This window comes from Sarcophilus harrisii, chromosome 3 (genome assembly GCF_902635505.1).
Source record: "Sarcophilus harrisii chromosome 3, mSarHar1.11, whole genome shotgun sequence".
NCBI classification, from domain to species: Eukaryota; Metazoa; Chordata; class Mammalia; order Dasyuromorphia; family Dasyuridae; genus Sarcophilus; species Sarcophilus harrisii.
In genome coordinates, this window is record NC_045428.1 from 504,366,199 (window position 1) to 504,388,483 (window position 22,285).

General features: G+C 39.1%; 1 protein-coding gene across 5 annotated transcripts in view; it reads right to left on the reverse strand.

The window, feature by feature from the left end:
• TENM4 (teneurin transmembrane protein 4) overlaps positions 1-22,285 on the reverse strand; it is a 1,164,499-nt gene that overhangs the window by 25,769 nt on the left and 1,116,445 nt on the right. For all 5 annotated transcript variants that reach the window (XM_031963708.1, XM_031963710.1, XM_031963707.1 and 2 more), the window contains 2 exons: positions 6,817-6,989; positions 3,230-3,465 (listed from right to left, as the gene is read on the reverse strand). In XM_031963708.1, coding sequence (XP_031819568.1) covers positions 3,230-3,465; positions 6,817-6,989 — 409 coding nt within the window. The remainder of the gene's footprint in view (positions 1-3,229; positions 3,466-6,816; positions 6,990-22,285) is intronic.

Below are 22,285 nucleotides of genomic sequence, written 5' to 3' on the forward strand. Positions count from 1 at the left end.
GCCATCTAACTTCAAGCCAATGCTCTTTCCCCTACACTCTGTTGCCTTAAAAAAAAAAGTACAATTAATAGTGATGAATTATACCACATGAACTTAAAGGAGCAAGAACAACTGTCAGGGTGAATTGCTTTCTGACTGTTTTAAGAACAAGAGGCAGATCTAGATATGGATAGTAATACTTAGTTTCCTACTACAATCCATCACTTAAATCATTTCAACTCTTCTTTGTGGGAAAACTGGTTTTAAAAGATTTCCTTCGAAGACCCTGCTCTGAAGGCTGAGGGCCCCATTTGAAAGAGTGGCTCTTTGGAATCCCAGAAGAATACACAAGCCTTTCCAAGGTGCTAATCTTCCATTCTCCCCTTGGACTCCCCCAACTTAGAAAAATGGCAGAGGAGCAGCTCCTAGAGGTGTGTGGGCGGCATCTTCCCACTTGCTCCCACCTCCAGCCTCTGCCTGTCCAAGTTACAAAGCCTTGAAAATGAGGATTTATAATGAAAATGCTGAGACAAGTCTAACTGTAGAGACCGGGATGGCACGGCTGTAATAAGGCTGTCTTCCCAGGGGTAATCAGACACAATTGTGGAGATAAAAAATATCGTCGCATAGAATTTCCATGAAGCATCAGTGTTGATGAGAGCACAGGAGGCAGGGGCTGGGCTCATGGTGAAAACACTGAGAATGCTGGGTGGAGAGAGATGGTTCCCTTCAGTGAGGGGACCATTAGCTGTGTCATCCTTCAAGATCCTTCTGTAACGTCCAGCCTTGACTGCCCACTGCTTCAGAGATGAGGGCGGGAGTCTTATCGCTTAGCTAGGGCTCTTGCGAGACTGTGTGTCAGCTCTGTGGCTGAATAAATAAAATTGAATTAAGCAGATAGCTTGGGAACCGTGCTTGGCAGCAGAGAGATTATTTTACATCCTTCTTTATTAAAAAGTTCCCATCTGTAAAAAATGAGTTATGGTATTGGGAAAGCTCCCCCTTACCTAACTCTAATAACGTTTTAATATCAGACAGTATTCTAGGTGGCCATGGGCTTCTAGCTAGCTTAGAAGCTGGAAGGAACCTTAAAGGCCATCTGATTGAAAACCCATGGAAAACATGAATGGTCACAAAGACAACAGTAACATTACTAAGAATAACAACTCACATTCCTATGGCATTTGAGAGTTTTACAAAGTCCTTTCTGCACCAATTTTAGTAAGGAGGAAAAGTATTAGAATTGCTGTTTTACAGATAAGCACACTAAAGCTTAGGGAAGATGTTATTTTTTCCCCTGATCTGCAGAGCTGTTAAGTATTGGAACCAAAGATAACCCTTCCTCTTGCACCTTGTACCTGATAGTCCAACAATTGTCCCCCCTCACCTAGAATCTCTAATTCCTGTTATCTACAAGAATGCTCACATTTCTTCTATATTTAGAAAACAAAAACTCTCCTCCAAACTCTCTTCTCAATCCTTTGCAATCTGGCTTCAATACCCCCCTTGACTTAAATGACTTTCTCAAAGCTGCTCAATGATGCTGGAAGGGAGAAGTGGACATGATACTTTAGTGCTCTGGGTTCAATTTCCTCATCTGTAAAACAGGATTTGATTTCCCTTCTAGGTATGAATTTGTGATCCAGCAATATCACTTAAACCTATTCTGAGGGTTCATTCTGGTAGACCATTTGACCCTATTGACCAAGCCTCTTTATTGAGGCAGTCTGGCTTCTCTTAGGCTCTGGGATCCTCTCTCCTCATTTTCTATTGGGTCACTCCTTTTCAGCCTTCTTCATTAGTTCATTATCTCCAGCTCCCTAAGCCTCGGCAGGCTCTGAGCCAGCATTCCAGGCTACCTTCCTGTCTGCCTCTACACTCATTCCTCTGGATTTAATCATCTCCTCTATACAGATATCTCCCAGACCTATAAACCTTCAGCCTTCATCTATTTCCTGGACTGCATCCTAGCACCTTGAGTCACCTAGCCCATATCTTGATCAAAATGTCCTGCTACCATATCAAACTCAGCATGCTCTAAACAGAATTTCATCATGGTCCATCCCTATGGTTCAGCGTTGACTGCCTCCAGTTTATCCTGCTTTTATATCATGCTTGTATATAGTTGTCTGCATGTTGTCTACACTATTCGATTATAATCTTTTTGAGAGGAAGAACTGGTGTTTTTTTTTTTAAACTTTTCTTTGTATCCTCAGCATTTAGTACAGTATCTGGTACAAGTAGGTGCTTAATCAAAGTTTATCAAATGACTGGATATGATTGCTCGTAAGAACATCCAAGATTATGCATCAGAGCAGGACTCTTACCCTTTTTTTTTGTACCATGGACCCTTTTCGGTACACTGGAGAAGTCTACAGAGCCCTTATTAAAATCATATATATTTTTTGGGGAAGTCGCACCTTTTTAATAGAAAATACAAAGATTTCATACAAAATAGCTAGAGCAGGAAAAGAGAGGGGGGCAGGGCAGGACAGAGACGTAGATAGCTACAAACATAGTAGAGATAAAAGAGATATCATGGGGGAGGCAGAGTACCAATGGCAGAATGACATAAAGGAGGGCAGTCTCAGAATCATATTTGTAAATGAATAAATGTAAATATTTGTAAAAAATATAGAATGATAAAGGAAACTAAATGTAATGAACTACAGTTATAAAGATATTTAAAAAAATTCACTGATCCCAGGTAACAAAATCTGGAAGAAAGAGAATTGGATTTATAGACAGAGAACCTGAGTTCATTCTAATTCCAAAACTTGCTACATGTTTGACCAGTCACTTGAAGAGGTTACTTAATGTAATCAATGTTAAATAATTATCAAAATTAATATTAATCAATAATAAAAAGACTAATAAAGAATCACTTAATTACTAATTCATCAATAATTACAATTTATAACCACTAAAACAATAATATCTAGTTTGTAGAGCATTTTAAGGATTGCAAAATGTTTTATATGTATTGTCTCATTTAATCTTCACAATAACCCTGGAAGTGGGTACTATTATAACCCTCATTTTACAGAAGAGGAAATTGTAGCAGAAAGAGGTAAAAATACTTGCCCAGAGTCACATAGCAAGTAAGTGTCTAAGGCTGGATTCAGACCCATCCTGATCTGAAGTCTGGCTTTCCAGATCCTGCGCCACTTTTCTGGCCCCTGTTTTCCTCATCTATAAAATGAGCAGTTTGAACTGGGGATTCTTACAGGTCAAGGACCCACTTGCTTACCCGTAGCCGGCGTCCAAAGACAGTGACCTGGCCCCTGGCCTGCTCTTTGCGCTGTCTCCATTCCACAAGATTGAGCCCATTATCAATGGGCAGCGTCACGTTCCTCTTGCCCACTGTGGGGTTGACAGTGCCAGCCAACAGGTGGGGCTCGGTCTGCAAGGCCACTTCCATGCCATTGGCCAGCATCAGCCTCAGGGAGCCATCAGCACCCAGGTAGTAGCTATTTCGGACTTGGTCTGGGGGAAGAGCAGAGACAGAGAAACTCTGTTAAACAGGTAGCATGGGGTAGCATGGGGTAGTATGTGCTTTCTTTAAACCAATTCAAGAATAATTCTAACAGCTATTGAACAATTAATCAATCAATCAATAAGCAGCAATAAAGTACAAGAGAAGTACCCTGGGGCTTTCTGGAACTGCCACTCATTCACTGGATAACAATTTAATAATTAGATTTATATAGTGCTTTAAAGTTTGCAAAGTATTTTGCAGATATCACATTTAATGGTCACTGCAATCTTAGGAGGGAAGGTACTATTATCACCCTGAATTTTGCAGATGAGGAAACTAAAGCAAATAGAGATTAAGTAAGGTTAGTAAGCTTCTTAGTCAAAATCTGAACCCAGGTTTTCCCGACTCCAGATTCTTGAGCAAATTACTTTAATCCTCAGAGCTTCAGTTTTTTATCTGTGTCCTACATTTAAAGTTTGAACATTCTATGATTCCTCCTGGCTGCTAATATCTATTTTGTGTTCTTATATTCTATGTTCTAAAATTCTATGTTTTTTAATGTTTTAATATTCTATGGTCAAAGTTTCGTCTCAGCTTCAAATTTCTATTTTGTGTTTTTGTATTCTATGTTATAAAATTCTATGCCCTATATTTAATATTTGAATATTCAATGGTCATAAGTTGTCCTGGCTCCAAATTTCTATTTTGTGTGTTCTAAAATCCCATATCCTGAATTTAATATTTGAACATTCTATGGTTAGAGGTTTCTCCTAGTCCCAGATTTCTATTTTGTGTGTTCTAAAATTCTGTATCCTACATTTAATGTTTGAACATTCTATGGTTAAAGGTTCTTTCTGGCTCCAAATTTATTATTTTGTGTGTTCTAAAATTTTATGTCCTACATTTAATGTTTGAACATTCTATGGTTAAAGGTTTCTCCTAGTTCCAAATTTCTATTTTTGTGTTCTAAAATTCTATGCCTTATATTTAATGTTTGAATATTCTGTGGTTAAAGGTTCCTCCTGGTTCCAAATTTCTATTTTCTGTATTCTAACTGTATTCCAAATTTAACATTATGTCACTTGTTTGCTGAGGACCTACTCTATACTCTTCACAATTTGAAACTTATCATAGGTAGATGATGGATAAAAATAAATGATAAAACACATTTTCAACATTTTCATCAGAATTTAGAAATTTACTTTGAATAATTATTAACCTACTTTCTGTAAAGTGCTTCATAGAAAAATAGGTTGGAACAAACAAAAACCAATACACACCAACCACAGCTTTAAAAACCTTAATAAGTGTTATCTTAAAGAGAAAACCAATTACTCATTAAAGTCAGTGATGTGATGACAAGAATATTCGTTTTTTCTAGAAAAATTTGATTGAGTCTTTTCTCATCAGTAACTTAAATTAGAGGGTCACAGATTTAAAGCTAGAAAGTAACATTAGAGTTCATATAAGCTAATTGCTTTATTTTATACTTGAGGAAAATGAGAGAGGGATAGATGAGGACCCTTACCCCAAGTGACACAATTACTGAGCAGAGAAAGGTTTCAAATCCAGGTCTTTCTGACTCCAGACCCAGTGGTCTGTGCCCCAGACCTGTCTCATGATCTCATTAAAGGAACTATGTGTGAGAAGACAGTGTGGTGGGGAAAAAAAGGTCAAATTTTACACTCATGAGTATGTACGAAACTTCAGTCCAAATATATTTTGAAGGACAAGCTAAGAAGTTACTAGAAGTAATGGAAAACTTGGGGTCAGAAGTCCTTGGAGATACTTACTGCTACTATTCATAGCTAGAATTTTTGAAGAATCTGCTATGTGTTACTGTGCTAAACATATTCCGATTATTCTCTCATTGGATCCTCACAGCAAGCCTGAGAGGTAGGTGCTATTATCCCCATTTTACAGACTAGGAACCTAAGAGCGAAAAAGGCTAAGTGATTTGTTCAATGTCACATAGTTACTCAGTGTCTGAGGTCACATTTGAACTCAGGTCCAAGCTTGTGTGACCCTGCATAAATCCTTTAAACTCTCTGGGTCTCAATTTTCTTATCTGTAAAATGAAGTGGTTAGATTCAATGACCTTTGAGGTCCCTTTCTAGCTCTATATCAACTCATGATAATGACATTTTAATAATAATGTTCTACATCTGAGATCAGAAGCTCTTTTTCTCTGTTTCTCCAATGACACAAATGAATTTTTTTTACAAGTGGCAAGGGGAATGTCTTCAAAGCCAAACCCCTTCATAATTAGATGTACTCATTCGTGTTTCCCTTTATGTTCCCTGTCTGCATCTGTGTGAAAGTGTCTTTAATTTGGAAGCCATTAGAAAGGCAGAGTAACTTGAGGTCATCTGGATTAGGCACTAATGGATGCTTCAGTCTTTGTTCAGATGAGAACAGAACATGACAATGCCACGAGAGATACTGTTCAGAGATGTCAGGCTGAGGGTTTACAGGATTCAGACTGGTCTAGGCCATCCATGAGCTAGGCTGGGAGAGAGAGGGAAAGGGAGAAAGGGAGAGAGAGAGAGAAGGAGGGAGGAAGGGAGAGAGAGAAAGACAGAGAGAGAGAGAGAGAAAAGGAGAGAGAGGGAGAAACAGAGAGGAAGAGAGAGAGAGAAGGAAGGAGAGAGAGAGAAGGAGGGAAAGAGAGGGGGAGAGAAAGATGGAGAAAGAGAAAAGGAGGCAGGAAGAGAGAGACAGAGAGAGAGGGAGAGAGAGGGAAAAGGAGGGAGGGAGGAAGGGAGGGAAAGAGAGGGGGAGAGAAGAGAAAGGGAGGGAAAAAGAGAAAGAGAGGGAAAAAGAGAAAGGGGAAGGAAGGGAGGAAGAGAGAGGGGACAATGGAGGGAGGGAGAGAGAGAAGGAAAGAAAGAGACAGAGAGAATCAGAGAGAGAGAACGAGAGAGACAGAGAGAGGAGAAAGAGAGGAGAGAGAGGACAAAGAGAAAGAGAGAGAGAGAGAAAGAGAGAGAGAGACAGAGAGAAAGAGAGAGAGACAAAGAAGAGAGGGAGAGAGAGAGAGTGTGTGTGTGTGTAGTGTTGATGTAAGCCACAAGAGAAATTTCCAAAAAACTGGTTTTGGCCTCTGTGGCTATGGAAATTGAATCTCAGCTCTGTGGCTTGCTGCCTGGATGACCACAGGAAAATCCTTTCCTTTTGAGCCCCAGTTTCCCCTTTTGTAATACAAATGGGACTTGGATGATGTTCAAAGCTCCTCCCTTGTAGGTCTAAGTCTTATGAAATTAATTTTTTTAGCAGAAGAAATGTGTTTCCTGATGGAGAGTTGGCCATCCCCATTTCGTTCTTCCCCAGAGTCCCAAGACCCCCTGGCCCTGACTCACCCTGGAGCAGTGTATAGAAGGCACCGGAGGCTGACAGATTGGTGGTTATCGTCACATCATCCTTGCTGGATGTTTCCACCTGGACGTGCACCGAGCTGTCAGTGTCACTGCGGAAGCTGCTCACCTGGCCAGTGGGGAACGTCACGTTTGTCAGGCGGCCAAAGCTGTCATACCTGCAGACCAGAAGAGTGGGCTGAACCAAAATGGGGCAAACAGGCAAAAAGCAGGTGTCCCGAGGCAGGGCGGGCGAGGAGGAGAAGAACAGGATTTGAAACTGGGAGATCTGGATTTCAATCCCAGCTCTGTAGCTTGCTAGCTATGAGACCAGGGGCAGGCCCAGTCCTCTCTCTGGATCTAAATTTTCTCATCTGTAAAATGAGTATAATATTACTTGTACTCTCTGCCTCATAGGATAGTTATGAGGAGACTGTTTTGTAATAGTCTTCTGTTATAAGTTAATAAAGACAAGTTAATAAAACATACAGGTCACATGTCTCAGTGTGGCTTCTAAATGAATAAATGAAGATGAATCTAATAAGAGCTTGCTATGTGGTAATAACAATCAGCTGCCCAAGTTGGAATGAGGTAGTGAGACATAATCTTCCATCTCAACAAGAGGAGACGATGGGTCACTTGTTGGGATGGAGTAGATGGAGATCATATTTTTTGGTCGGGGTTGTACTACATTATTCTGGAAATCCCTCCGAGATTCCAGTAGAATGGTGACTCCAAAGAGTGTGTCATTGTTATTGTTCTTATGATTTAAATATACTGCTTTAAGTTTTGCAAAATAGTCTATAAATATTATCTCATTCAATTCTCACAAATCACTATATTTGACTATAAGAGGAGTTATGTACTAATCCCCAGACTTTTCAGTCTTATGGATACTCACATCTTACAAATTAGCTACACAACTCTGGGCAAATCACTTAATTTCCTTGAGCTTTGATTTTCCTTATCTGTAAAAAAGGGATAATAATACAGGGCTGTTGTGAAGAAAACATTTTGTAAATTGTAAAGGGTTATACAGAAGTGTCAGACAGGTGGAATCATAAGGCTTGAATTCAGATCTGCCTCAGATGCTTAGCTGTGTAACTAGCTCTATTTGTTTTATCTTCCTTTGTATAATAGGGTTAATAACAACATCTTTGCCCAGTTGTCATGAGGATCAAATGAGATAATATTTATAAAGTGCTTAGCACAGTGCCTAGTACACAGGAAGAATTTAATAAAGCTTATTCCTTTCTCTTTCTCCTCCTCCTCCCCCTCTCTCCTCTTTCTTTTCCTTCTACCTCTGTCTTTCTCCCTCTCTTCTTCTTTCCTTCATTTCCTTTTTCCTCTTTCTTCTCCCTAGTTTCTCCTCTTTCTTCTCTTTCCTTCTCTTTTCTCCTCTTCCTTCTTTCCCTTTCTCTTTCTCTCTCCTCTTTCTTTTCCTTCCTTCTCCCTCCTTCTCCTTTCTCCTCTTCTTTCCCTTTCCCTTCCTCTTTCCTTTTTTCCCTTTCTCATCACCCTTCTTTCTCTTTTTTTCTTCCTTTTCCTTCTCTGTCTATCTCTTTCTTGCTCCTCCTCCTTGTCATAATGACTATAATTCTTGCAGACACACGACCACATCAGGGCCTGATAAAAAAGTCAGAAAACTCAATTTCTGAGAAAGGCACTATCTTCCTGCTTCTCAATGTGCTTGTTAGTGCTGAAGGAGACCAGTGCTGGTGACAGGAGGGTTGAATATTTTGGCATCTCCAGTGAAGCAAACACAGTGTAACCTTAGCCCGGAGCTCATGAGAGAGAATCAGCCAAGCTAGAAGTATGCTAACACAGCCAGAGGGGTCCATTCTGCCTTCGTCTCGGGAAGGATTGTACTGGGAAACATTCAGAGGTCTCTGGGTGGTACAAATGATACCCTCCTTCTTGCTCCCTTGTTTCCATCCTTCCCTAGATCATAGAACTTTTTGCATAAAAGAGACTTCAGATGTTGGAGACATCTCCTCTTTTAATGTAAAATGTCTCTTCTAAAGGAAAAGTTTGATGATCTTTTTCACCCTTTTCCCCTTTTTTTTCCTCTCATGGTTTTTCTCTTTTGTTCTGAATTTTCTTTACCAACATGACTCATGTGGAAATATGTAAAAAGTGAATATACATGTATAACAAAATAATGTATATATATTTTATGTATAACACAAAAATTTAAAAACAAATAAAATAATTGTAGACAATAAAAAAGGTTTGATAATTTAGGGATAACCAGAGGCCTCAGTTTCCTTCCTTGTAAAATGATATAACATGACCTGGATTACTGAGGAGGAGGGCCTTAAGAGTTCTATATAACTTTTATATAGAGTTCAGTCTTAGAGATCTATAAATATGTGAATGAGTGTTATTTACCCATCCTTGGGGGTTATTCACAGGCTCACTATATAATGATAAATATGTTATTTCAATTTTAAACCTTAATTTTCTTATCGGTAAGACAGGAAGAATAATGCTGAAAGTACATAGGAGCTCTGACAGATCAAAATATGATAAAGAATAGAAAAGTGACTTTGAAGAGGCAGCTGGTGGCATAGTGGATAGAATTCTGGAACTTGAGTCAGGAATATCTGGGTTAAAATTCACTCTCAGTCAATAAATGGCCATTTGACACTGGGCAAGGTAGGATTCACACTTAGGTTTCTCCTGATTTTCTGTCCAACTTTTTCATGACTGGTCTTGGACAATGTTTGGCATCCCACTCATCCTTGGTTCTTCCCTGGCTGTGTCTTGCTTCCCATTTCTTTCTCAGGGAATCATAAAACCAACTTGTTTTTGGAAAGAACATGACAATTCCTTAATGGCTCCCTTCCCCATCTTTATTCCTTCCCATTCTCAAATTCCCTCTTTTAGCCACCACTTCCCAGTATGTGTCACCTCTTCCTATTAGAATGTCAATTCCTTGAGGGCAATTACTATTTTATTTCAATCAATTAATAAACATTTATTAAGTACCTCTTATGTGCCAGGCATTGTACTAAATGCTGAGGATACAAAAAGAGGCAAAATACAATCTCTGCCCTCAATGATCTTATAATCTATTGGGAGAGACGACATGCAAACAAATACATACAAAGCAGGCTACATACAGGAGAAATAGGAAATAAGTAACAGAAAGGAAACACTGGAATTTATCCCTAGTGCCCAAGCATAGTGCCTCACACATGGTAGGCACTTAATAAATTTATTCATTTCTTCAAATATTTATTAACTATATGGTCATGGACAAGTCATTTAACCTTTATAAGTTTCTGTTTATCCACCTGAAGTGTGGGGATGATAATACTTAGATTATGTATTTCATGCACATTTGTTGTATGAAAAGTACTTTTTAAAACTTAAAGGGCTATTACAATCCACAGAGCTATGTTTAAGTTAAAAGCATTGGATATAGTTCCACTTGGGTGTCCCACTAGCCCTTGAGCATGCATATGTTCAAAACAAACTCATTATCTTCACAAAAAGTCTTGAAACACATTTGTTCCTCAATCAATGTTTGTTGAATTTAATTTAATGGAGGAGAATGTGCAACTTAGGGATTTTTATCTCTGTCTCTGAAAATAATTAAAATCTAATTAGACTACCTTTTTCTCCATTGCCTAGACCAGGAGTTCTTACCCTTCTTTGTATCATGGGCCCTGTGGTAGATTGGGCAAGCTGATGCATTCCCTTCTCAGTACCATGTTTTTAAATATTTAAAAGGCATGCTGAATTTCAATTAGAAGTCAAATTTTTTTTTTACTTCATACAAGTTCAGAGAGCTTTTGAAATATATCCATAGGTCTAATCTCAGTTTAAGATGATGAATTATCTAATGAATTAGATGAATTAGATAATGGTCAATATTTTGGTACTTGAAAATAAAAATGTCATTTTTCTCATTCAAGTTCACAGATCTCTGAAATCTTGGACCCTAGTTTAAGAACTCTTGGTCCCTAGATAGGGTGGCAGATTAAGAACATTATATTTGGAGGCTGCAGATACAGATTCAATCACAGCTCTTTTATTTACCGCTTATGTGAACCAAGCAATAGGTGGCTTCCAACCAATGATTCTATGATCATTAGTAATTATCTTGTGGCTTTGATAATATGTTACCAGTACTTTATTTGGGGTGAGAGTATGATTTATCTTCCATAAATATTTCCCAAAGGTCACATGCAAGCAATCTAATGTTTTTCCTACTCTACTGTAGATGTGGATGTGAGATGGAAAAGCAAGTATGCTATTAACATTTTTATTATTATTTTTAATTAAGGGCAGATGAAGTGTAAAAATTAGGTCTGAATAACAGCCTTTAGCACTTACTTGCAAATGCAACAGGAGTTTTTTTTAAAACCCACATGCCCATTATTTCTGTCAATTATTTTTGCTCTGGAAATATAGTATTCCTTACGTCCTTATTCCCCCACTCTTCCTTTCTGATTAATAACATGAGCATCTATTTCTAGAATTTTGGAGGTTTACAAGGCATACCTCTGAAGTAGAATAAAACCCAGACCTCTCAACTCTTAAGTTCAATTCATCTGAAGGATCATAGGACCTTTCTATCTGACATATAGTTGAAACCTTCAGTTTATGTTCTCTCCCTTTCATTCTCCCCCCCCCCCAATTTCACCTCTCTGAGAGCAGGGATTATTATTATTATTATTTTATTATTTTTGTGTATCCTCAGTGCTGTGCTCATAGTAAGCATTTAATAAGTACTTTGTTCACTCACTCATTCATTCAATTATATCATGACTTTTCCTAATTATCTACTATATACAATGCACTGTTGTAGGTATTAGAAACAAAGATAAATGATGTGGCTGTTATCCTGTTTGATTCTCTCAACAGTCCTATGAGATAAGTAGTAGAAGTATTGCTAGTTCCACTTTATAGATGCCAAAACTGTCTCAGAGAATTAGGTCACATAAGAGATGGAAGCAAGACTTGAATCCAGGTGCTTTGAATCCCAGTATTGTATACTTTCTATCACACTATAGGCTTGGGGAAAGTATCACTTTCATGCTAAGTATTTCTGGTACCTCTGATTTTGTATGTGATAGTCTATTTTCCACTTCTGCACAGGCTATGTTCTACATCTGGAATGTTTTTCCTCTTCACCCCTATCTCCAATAACAACATTTAATTCCCTGAAAATTCAGCAACATCAAAAAAGGGTTTTAAAGCACCTACTATGTGCCAGGCACTCTGACTACAAAGAATGAAACAATCCCTACCCTCAAGGAGCTTTATTCTAATGAACCATCCCATGAAAGGTCTTTCCTGAGTTTACTCTACCAATACCACTTTGAATTTACTTGGTATATATTGTATATTGATTTACCTGTGTACAAGCCACTCCCCTGCTCCTACCTCCCCCAACAAACTCCTTGGGAGCAGGGACAGTTTCCTTTTCAAATTTCTAGCACCAAGTACAGTGCCTTGTACACTATAGCTATTTAACAAATGTTTTCTGAATTGGATTATTGAATATTAGAAACATATTTAAGGCTGCCTCAGGGCTGAGGCAGCATCCATGGTACTGAGTGGATTTTAACAAGAAGAAAATGATGGAGACTTGATCTCTACTCTGTTTTCTCTTGCCTTTTCACTCCCATTTCTCTAGCTAATCCCTTTCTTCTTGACAAGGATCTGGGATTCTGGGACTTAAAGAGCTATAGTTGAGTCTTGGTATAATAATAACTCATATGTATTTAGTATTTAGAGTTTACAAAACATTTCCCCCCCGCAGCAACCCTATTTCCCAACACTATGAGAAAGATCAAATGAAATAATAATAATAATACTAATAATTAGCATTTATATAATTTTTAAAGTTTGCAAGTATGTATGTTATCTTATTTGACTCTAAATCATAGAAAGGATTTTTGAGATCAATTAGTCCAACTTCTTTCTCTCAATGGGGTTGAGGGGAGGCTGAAGTCAGAAACAGTAGATTATTAAGGTACTGTCCAAGGTTTTTGCCACTGCTCTGTGTTTCAAGCTGAGTATCTGCGGCTGATTCCTAGTGAATCTGGATTGTCCTGTTTATAAATGCTAAGGTTCTGGAAGAGGCCCAAATTTCAGTATTGGCCCACATGCACTATTTCCTGAGTGTTTCTGCAGAGAAAGGGATTGGAGATATGTTCAAAGGCTGTGACAAGTCCAGGAGGCTATTTAAGCTTTCCTTGAGCATGTGTCCTATGTGTGATGATGGAAGAGATAGCTAGTGCTTGATGCTAACAAGTGCTGGTCATCTCCAAAAGGAGACTTGTTTATCTCAGTTTCAACATCTGAGAGCAAGATAATATTTGTTGCCAATCAGTGGCTCTAGAGACCTTGGTTTTCGGTGATCTTGACAATCATACAGAATTCTTACCAGAACATATTTAGAATTCGAATTCTACCTTTTACTCAATGAAAGAAATATATCTACAGAAACCTAAAACAGGGTCATCCTCCCTCACTCTCCCTACTCAGCTAGTGTCCCCAGTGATGGGGAGCTTGCTACTTTGCATAGAAATCAGTTTCACTGAACAGCTTTGGTTATGACGTTCTCCCTTATTGGCCACTTATGTCAGCTAGAGGCGACGATGGATAGCATGCTGAGCTTGGAGTCAGGAAGTTCAAATCCGGCCTCAGACACTTACTAGCTGTGTGACCCTGGGCAAGTTACTTAACCCTGTTTGCCTGAGCTAGAGAAGGAAATGGCAAACCACTCCAATATCTTTGCTAAGATAAGAAAACCCCAAATGGGGTCATGAAGAGTCAGACACGATTATATGAATTCCACTGTCTGATATCTGTAAAAAGGAGAAAATAACAGTACCTACCTCTTAGAGTAGTTGTATTAAGATCAAATGAGATAATATTTGTAAAGTGCTTTGTAAACCTTAAAGTGCCATATAAATGCTAGCTATTATTATGACATACTCTACCTAAATCACAAATGATCCCTGGAGGGAAAAGCCATTAATGTCACCAGGACCTAACAATTTCCTGAATTACTATACCAGCATTCCAGCTAGCCCCCGTCTTTAATTCAGCCATTGGACGTAATTCAACATCTATTTATTAATCACTGACTCTGCCCTGGGGAGAGATAGCATGTGGGCAGAAATGGTGAGAGCTATCTGGTTTTGGACTTGGAATTTGGGGCTCAAATCTCACCTTTGATATGTGGTATGCACACAGACATACAGGATATGCTGGCTCTGTGCAATTCATTCTTTTCTACACTGGTAGAGAAAATTCCTTCCTACCTGGAGCTCCTTGGAATTATGAAATGGCAATTCCTATTCCCCATCTTCCCATCCTCACCCCGCTCCAAAAGGGCAAGGCATTTATGCTGAGCCCTGGGAATACAAAGACAAAATACTCCAGTCTTGAGAGCTTTTGCCTTCTACTCCAGCTAAGAAGCAATATAGCATGTACCCAGACAGATAGCATTTCCTGTCTATACCATTCCAATGAGAGCATTTACTCTGTTATTTGGTAGCTTTCCTATCTCATATTTATTCTACACTGTAAAATCTCCAGGGCTCTGTTTTGTAACCTGTCTACATTCCTTCTAGTCTTACCTAACCCGCTGCAGAACACAAAATATTGTTAATGCTCAGTGAGTGTTTTTTGCTGAGTTACTAAATGAATGAATGACAGGAAACTGATGTGGAGCCTGCTACTCACTGGGGCAAACTTATAAATAAAGTTATTCCTATGACCAACATGTCCCATTTTGCAAAGCTGTTTTAGACCATGGCTATTTCTTGTTAGGACACATTCTCAGTTTCCTCTGCAGCCAAAATTTGAAACAGACTTTATCCAATGTTAGAGAAAATTGAGGGCAGGAGCAGTGACAGTGGTCAGAAGCTGGGCTTGCTGTCAGGGGGATTGTCTCCAAACAGGATCGGTTGATTTCTTCAGGAGTGAGTGAGATCTCTTCACTGGAGGTCTTCAAGACAAATTCAGTAAGGGTTGTGGCTGGAGGACCGCTAAGGTCCCTTCTAACTCTGCAATTCTGTGATTCTGAGATTGAGCTTGAAGCTTGTTGTCTTAACAGCCCTTAGTCTGGGAGCAGGCAAGACAAAGATTTAGTGAGACAGGAGTTGGGTTAGGGTTTAGTGAGCTGCTAAACAGTTATATGGAATCAGTGCGGCTGAGGAGATCAACTGGAAAGGCAGAAACCTAATTGGATCAATGGAGCATTGGTGTGACCTGCCCAAATTGCTGATCCATCAATCTCCCTTCCTTGGCCCACGGGTTTCCACAAGCTGCACCTTCTGTCCCTAATGCTATTTGGTGCAGGAGGTTTGGGTTGTTAAGTGCTGGTTTTATTACTTTAGACTTAGAGCTGGAAGAAACTTGGGAAAGATCATCTCATTTAAATCTCTTAATTCCACAGAGAAGGAAATGAGTCCCAGTATACAAAAGTGTCTGACCTAGATCACAGAGCCAACAGCTAGGATGCCTGAGGCACAGAGTGCTGGGAATGGAGTCAGGAAGGCCCGAGTTCTAATATGATGAGACCCTGGGCAAGTCAGTCTGTCTCAGTTTACATTGTTTGTTAAATTGAAGTGTATAGGAACAGAATCCAATTTCTAGCTGAAACAGGACTCCTCTTTATAATATCCCTTTGAGGAGGTCATGTAACAGTTGGCTTTGTGTGAAGATATCCTTTGTTGGGAGAACCCATTTCCTCAGAGTCAGCTCATTCCCCTTATGGAAAGATTTCTTTGAAAGGCACACACATGCGCGTGCACACACACACACACACACACACACACACACACACAATATGGTACTTCAGATTTTCTAGGCAAAGTATATTCAGGCAATTTGTTAAGACACTCAGGAAGAGAGACGGTCTTGCCATATCACTCCCCATCTCTAGGAGTTTCAATGGCTTTCCTTTGCCTTTAGAATAATATATAAACATCTATGAATGGCATTGAATGTCATAATTGATTCCAACTTATTTTTCTAGATTGATTACACATTTGTTTCCCTCTTGTATTTCACATTTCAAATGGTTCAGGACATGACACCCCATCTTCTGCCTTTTTGTCTTTATCTTTTGTCTGTGTCTTTAAACTATCTGTCCATTCTTTGAATATTTTCCTTTCTCTTGTCCATCTCATTGAATTGTGCATTTCCTTCAAAGCACAGATCAGGTTCTTCTACAGATTATTTTTATTATAGAATTTATATTAAAATTATTATAGAATCTACATATAATAGAATTACTATTTTCTAGATTATTATTAATTATTTATAGAAGACTTTTTCTGATGTTCCCTTATCTGTTCATGGTCTCACCTGAAATAAATTTGTCTTTCTTTTGTATTTTTTTGATCAGTGTATGTGTTATATTTCTTTAGTAGAAAAGAAGTTTCTTGAGCAGAGGGCCTTCTACTCTCCTCTTTCTTTGAATCCTTAGTATACAGTACAGTTACTGGCACACAGCAGGTAATTAATACATTCTTGCTGAACTGAACTGAACTGGGTATATATGAATTTTGGTTCTAAGGATTAGCTGATGTTAAGGAATATTGTGATACATAGAACCTTTGAATCAATTGTCTGGGGGAAACTGAGAGGGGATGGGGATAGATATATGTCTACGTACACTTTTTAAAAAGCAATAATAACAAAAACTTTGCATTGGCTAATAATGAAGAAAATGGCTTGTCCAGGCTCTGCAGACAATTGAATTATTTAGTATATTTCCATTTCAATGAGTTAATCAAGATAATTGCTATTTTCTAAGGCTTTTTTTCTCCTTAAGAGAAAATGAATATGTCTTTTTCATTTTGGGCAAAACAATACACAGGAGGGACTTTGTAGAGACAATAGTATGCATTTTGGGAACAATTGGACCTAGCAACTTTAATACTGCAAGAATCTGTGATGTTAGACCTGTGTGGATCTTCCTTCCTTCCATCCAAGCAGATTTAAATCTTCTCTTCTATATGGTAAACTTCAGAAAGGAAGGGAATATATCTCACTGAAATTTTTTATCTTCCCCAGTGATAAGCATGGGGCTCTGAATACAAAAGATGCTTAATAAATGTTGGTTGGATAAAACTCCCTACACAACTAGCAGAGGTAGTCATCACTTGCTAAGTTACTAGGGATGCGCCTTTTCATATTTAGCTATTCTGGTCCCAGGAGGTCAAACATAAGAGTCCACATTTGAGAGCTTTGTTGGAACTGCCTTCATGATACCCTGTTTTCTTCTCTGATACATGTGGGTATGGAGGGAGCACTCACTGGAGGAAGGTAAGTTCTGTATGTGAATATAATATCACATGCTTTCTTCCTCTTGATTTTTAGGATGATGAAACATCTGCTTAAAATTTAGGACAATACATAGTTTACGGATCCAAATTAATTTTGGGATTTAAGAACCATCTTATTAACAGGTAGTTCAAACATCTGAAAATAGCCAAGAAAAGGAAAGAAGTCCCAAATGCTTCTGAGTGGCCTAAATAGACATTACAAATTCCTTACAGTCAAGTTCTTGAACATTACTCAGAAAGAGAGTCCCTTAGAATGTTTCTTAGCACCCATTTACTCTTACTTGAGACAGTGCTAACAGGTATGGTTCATTTGTTTCCAAACTCACAGCAGATTACAAAGAACTGCAAGGACTAAAGGAAGGCCCACTGATGGCAATAAAAAAATGAGATAGTAAGTTAGAAGTGAGAAGATCTCTAGATGACAAGCCCAGAATTCCAAGAAGAGAACAATTTGGGGCTATTTCATATAAGTACCAAATGCCTCATGCACTTCCCTAAACACATGGACATCATTGCTCTATGCACTGGATAATCAATGGTGTGTACAATGACTAAACATCAAGACAAAGTCAAATTATACCCAATATCCTGCTTATGAAGGCAAGGAAATGTGGTAATTAGTTTTAGAAAGATTTACCTGGCAAAGGAACATGAGGAGAAAAACCTTTGGCATTTAGAGAGTTAAACTTTGGATGACTAGAAAATTTAGTTACGAGGAAGAATTCAATGTCCAACAATGCTCTACAAATGGGGCATCATGGGATTCTATATAGTGATCAAATAAAAAGGCTTTTCTCAGGAGAGTCCATATAATCCTTCTGGTGAATCTTCCTTTGTTAACTTGAGTTGTGAGCCCTAACACAGAATCACAGTGTTTCTGAGTGAGAAGGGACTTGGAAGGTGATAAAAGTCCAATCTGCACCCTAATAGGCATTTACAACATTCTTGATGAGGGATTATTTTGACTTTGCTCAAACACCTTCAATGATGGAGTACTTACTCCCTTACAAAGGCAGTCAGTCCGTGTTCTCTCTGGATGTCTCTAAATGTGAGCAAGTTCTCCCCACATTTCCACCCTCAAATTGAGTCAAAATCTTATTTTAGGTACCTTCTACTCGTTGGTCACTGTTCTGATCTCTGAGGTGGAACAGAACAAATTGAATTTTTATTCTCCTTGACAGTTGGCTCTCCAAATACTGGAAAGGAGATATCACTGACGAAAGTTTTCCCTTCTTCCCAGATTAAATATCTTTAGGTTTTTAAATACACTCTCATATGACATGATCCCCATCTTTACGCTGGCCATGGTACTTTCAGTGCAGTCCAATACCATAATGATCTTTGGAGATTGTTGATGCTGACAGAGACTGGGGATCTGTCTCAAAGACTCAAAGGCTGGCTCTTTTCGACTTGGACTTTCTCCCAAAGTTCCCCTCATTTCTCCTTCAGCAAACCCTTTCTCTTACTGGTGAGAACATCAGGTTTAGCTTAACAGGTCCCACCTCTGGCTTGTGAGGAATTAAATGATCCCTTTCCTCAGGAGGAACGGACATGACTAGAACACCTATTTGGCACATTGGGATGTGTTGTTTCCCACTAAGGACATGCTGTCGGCTCGTAGCTGTTGCCTTTTACTCTGCTTTCAATGCCATGCCTTGCACAGCTGGGCTGATTTATGCTCTGTTGCTGAACTATGTCTAATTCTAAGGGAAAGCAGTAAATTGGACAAGGAGCTGAGCGAGCTCCTCTGGCAGGGGCAGCCAGCTCTCTCCCCATTGGGATTCCGAAAACATAAGGAGAGTCCTATGGGGAACCAAGTGCTTTGAAAACAAGACCTTGCCGTGGCAGACACCTGTCTTCACCTGCCGGGCAAGCATTGCGTCACAAAGAATGTAGGCAGGAAAGCTGGAAAGGCATCAGCACTGAACCAAGCAGCAGGCACTGGAGTTTCAGTTCTGATTTCAATAGCATGAAATGGGAAATAGGAGTCAGATTGAATCCCAGCTGTCTCTGTCTCTCTCCCTCCCTACCTCTCTCCCTCCTTTCTCTCTCACTATTTGGCCTTGGATAAATCATGCTACTACTCTCAGTCTCAGTTTCCTCTTCTGTAAAATGATGGGATGGGACTTGATCAGCAAGTTCCCACCAAGCTCTAAATCCATTGATCCTATAAGTGCTTACTGATGGTTTTATTGGCTGGGGAACCAGATGCCTCAAAACATTGCCAATCCAATTCATACAGAACTCATTATCTTCCCCCTAAGCTCTCCCCTCTTTCAAACTTCCTTCCTTCTTTCTTTCTTTCTTTCTTTCTTTCTTTCTTTCTTTCTTTCTTTCTTTCTTTCTTTCTTTCTTTCTTTCTTTTTTTCTTTCTTTCCTTCCTTCCTCCCTTCTTCCCTCCCTCCCTTCTTCCCTCCCTCTCTCCCTCCCTTCCTTCCTTCCTTCCTTCCTCCCTCCCTCCCTCCTTCCTTCCTTCTTCCTTCCTTCCTCCCTCCCTTCTTCCTCTCTCCCTTCTTCCTTCTTCTCTCCCTCCCTTCCTTCCTTCCTTCCTTCCTCCCTCCCTCCCTCCCTTCCTTCCTTCCTTCTTCCTTCTTCCCTCCCTCCTCCCTTCCTTCCTTCTTTCTTTCCTTCCTTCCTTCCTTCCTCCTTCCCTTCCTCCCTCCCTCCCTCCCTTCCTTCCTTCTTTCCTTTCTCCCTCCTTCCTCCCTCCCTCCTCCCTCCCTCCTTTCCTTCCTTCCTTCCTTCTTCCCTTCCTCCCTCCCTCCCTCCCTTCCTTCCTTCCTTCCTTCTTTTCTTCCCTTCCTTCCTTCCTTCCTTCCTTCCTTCCTTCCTTCCTTCCTTCCTTCCTTCCTTCCTTCCTTCCTTCCTTCCTTCCTTCCTTCCTTCCTTCTTTCCTTCCTTCCTTCCTTCTTTCCTTCCTTCCTGGCAACTGGGGCTGAGTGTCTTACCAAGGGTCACATAGTAAGTGAATGAGGCCAGATTTGAATTCAAGTCTTCTTGACTACAGGGATGATGCTCTATCCATTGCACTACCTAAATGCCCCTAAACATCCTTATTTTTTTCTAAGGTAACACCATCTTTCCAGGCTCCCATTTTTGTAACCTCAGCATCCTCCTCAACTCCTCACTCTTCTCTTACCCCATATATTTGATCATTTGCTAAATCTTGCCATTTCAAAAGCATCTCTCAGTTCTGACTCTTTTCTATACTCAAACAATTACCATCTTAGTTCAGGCTTTTCTTGTTTCTCACTTAGATTATTACCTAATTGCATGCCTTTTGGTGACCTGAAAATGATGTCTTCTGTACCATTTCTTCCTCTCCTTGTCTTATCTAAGGGGATCACTTGCTTGATAGCATTGCTAGTTTGAGGTTATGGTCTCCCATTGTACAGTTAAAAAAACTGTTTAACAACTGCCCAACAGTGGGATAGAATGAGACAAGATGCTTCAGGAGAAAGTGAATTCTCCATCTTTAGAGGTCTTCAAGTAGATAGATGACTACTTGACAGGATCTTGGGGAGGGGGTTTATGCTTCTGTGACGTGTTGGTTTAATGATATGTAAAGCTCTTCTAATTCTAATAGTAGTTCTCCCTGACTCAACCTTCACAACCCAGTTCATCTTCCATTCTATTGCCAAAATTATTTTCCTTAATTAAAGATTTGACCCTAATCAATCAACTCCGCTTGTTTCCTATTGCCTTTAGGAGCACATATAAAGCCCTCTGTTTATAGCTTTCAAAGCTCTTCACAACATATCCTCAAATCTTTTTATCCAGCCACATTAAATATTACTCTTCCTAAACTCTGGCTTCTATTCAGATTGTCATGTAATCAGCATCATGCCTGGTACCTAGGAAGCAATTAACAAGTTACTATTGACTTGTCTTGACTGACTGGTCTGTCTGCTCCTCCCACTGGACACTCCATCACCTCCTGCTTTTAGGCCTTTGTCCTGCTTGTCCCTTCAGGCCTGGAATGCACTCATCTCAACTCCAGAACTTCTTTTCTTTTTTTCTTTCTTTCTTTTTTTTTTTTTTTTTAAGATGTAGCTCAAGGACCATCTGCTAGAGCTTTTCTGAATCCTCTCAACTGTCCCCCCTCAAACATAGTATATTATAATTAGTTGATAGTTAGAGTTTATTCTCTGCATAGTTATTCTCTTTCTACTTATATTTGTACTTCTTACTTTCCCTATTGTATTATAAGCCCTTTAAAAGCTCAGTAGAGATTATTCCTTTTTTTGCATCCCTAGCATTTGGATCATTGCTGGACCATAGTAGGTACTTAATAAACATTTATTCATTGATTTGACTGACTTGTTTAGAAAATCATAATTTTATGTTTTCTAGTGACCTGAAAATGATGTCTTCTGTACCATTCCTCCCTCTCCTTGTCTTATCTAGAATAACTGGTGGGATCAATTGGTTGACAGTATTGCTAGTTCGATGTGGTCTCTCATTGTACTGTTAAAGAAGTCCTTAACGATCAGAACTGTCTGGAGAGACTTACATGAACTAATGTTAAATGAAATGAGTAGAACCTAGAGAACACTGTACACAGCAACAACCAGATTATTTGATGATCAGCTGTGATGGACTTGGCTATTTTCAACAATGTGGTGATTCAGATCAATTACAATAGACTTGTGATGGAAGGAATACTCTGCATCCAAAGAGAGGACTATGGGAACTGAATGTGGATCACAACATAGTATTTTTACCTTTTTTTGTTATTGTTTATTTACTTTTTAAAATTATTTTTTTTCTCTTTTTAATCTGATTTTTCTTGTGCAGCATGATAAATGTGGAAATATGTTTAGAAGAATTGTACATGTTTAACTTATATTGTATTACTTGCTATTTAGAGGAGGGAGAAAAATTGGGAAAACATGATTTAGTATAGGTGAATGCTGAATATTGTCTTTGCATATATTTTGAAAAAAAAAGCTATTATTAAAAAGCTAAAAAATAATCAGAACTGCCTAATAATGAGATGGGATGAGACAGGATGCTTTAGGAGGAAGTGAATTCCCCAACTTTAGAGGTCTGCAAGTAGAGACTAAATGATTACTTGATAGAGAACTTGGAGAAGGGGTTTGTTTATCTGGGAAGTGGTGGTTTAATGATATTTAAGGCTCTTCTAATTCAGG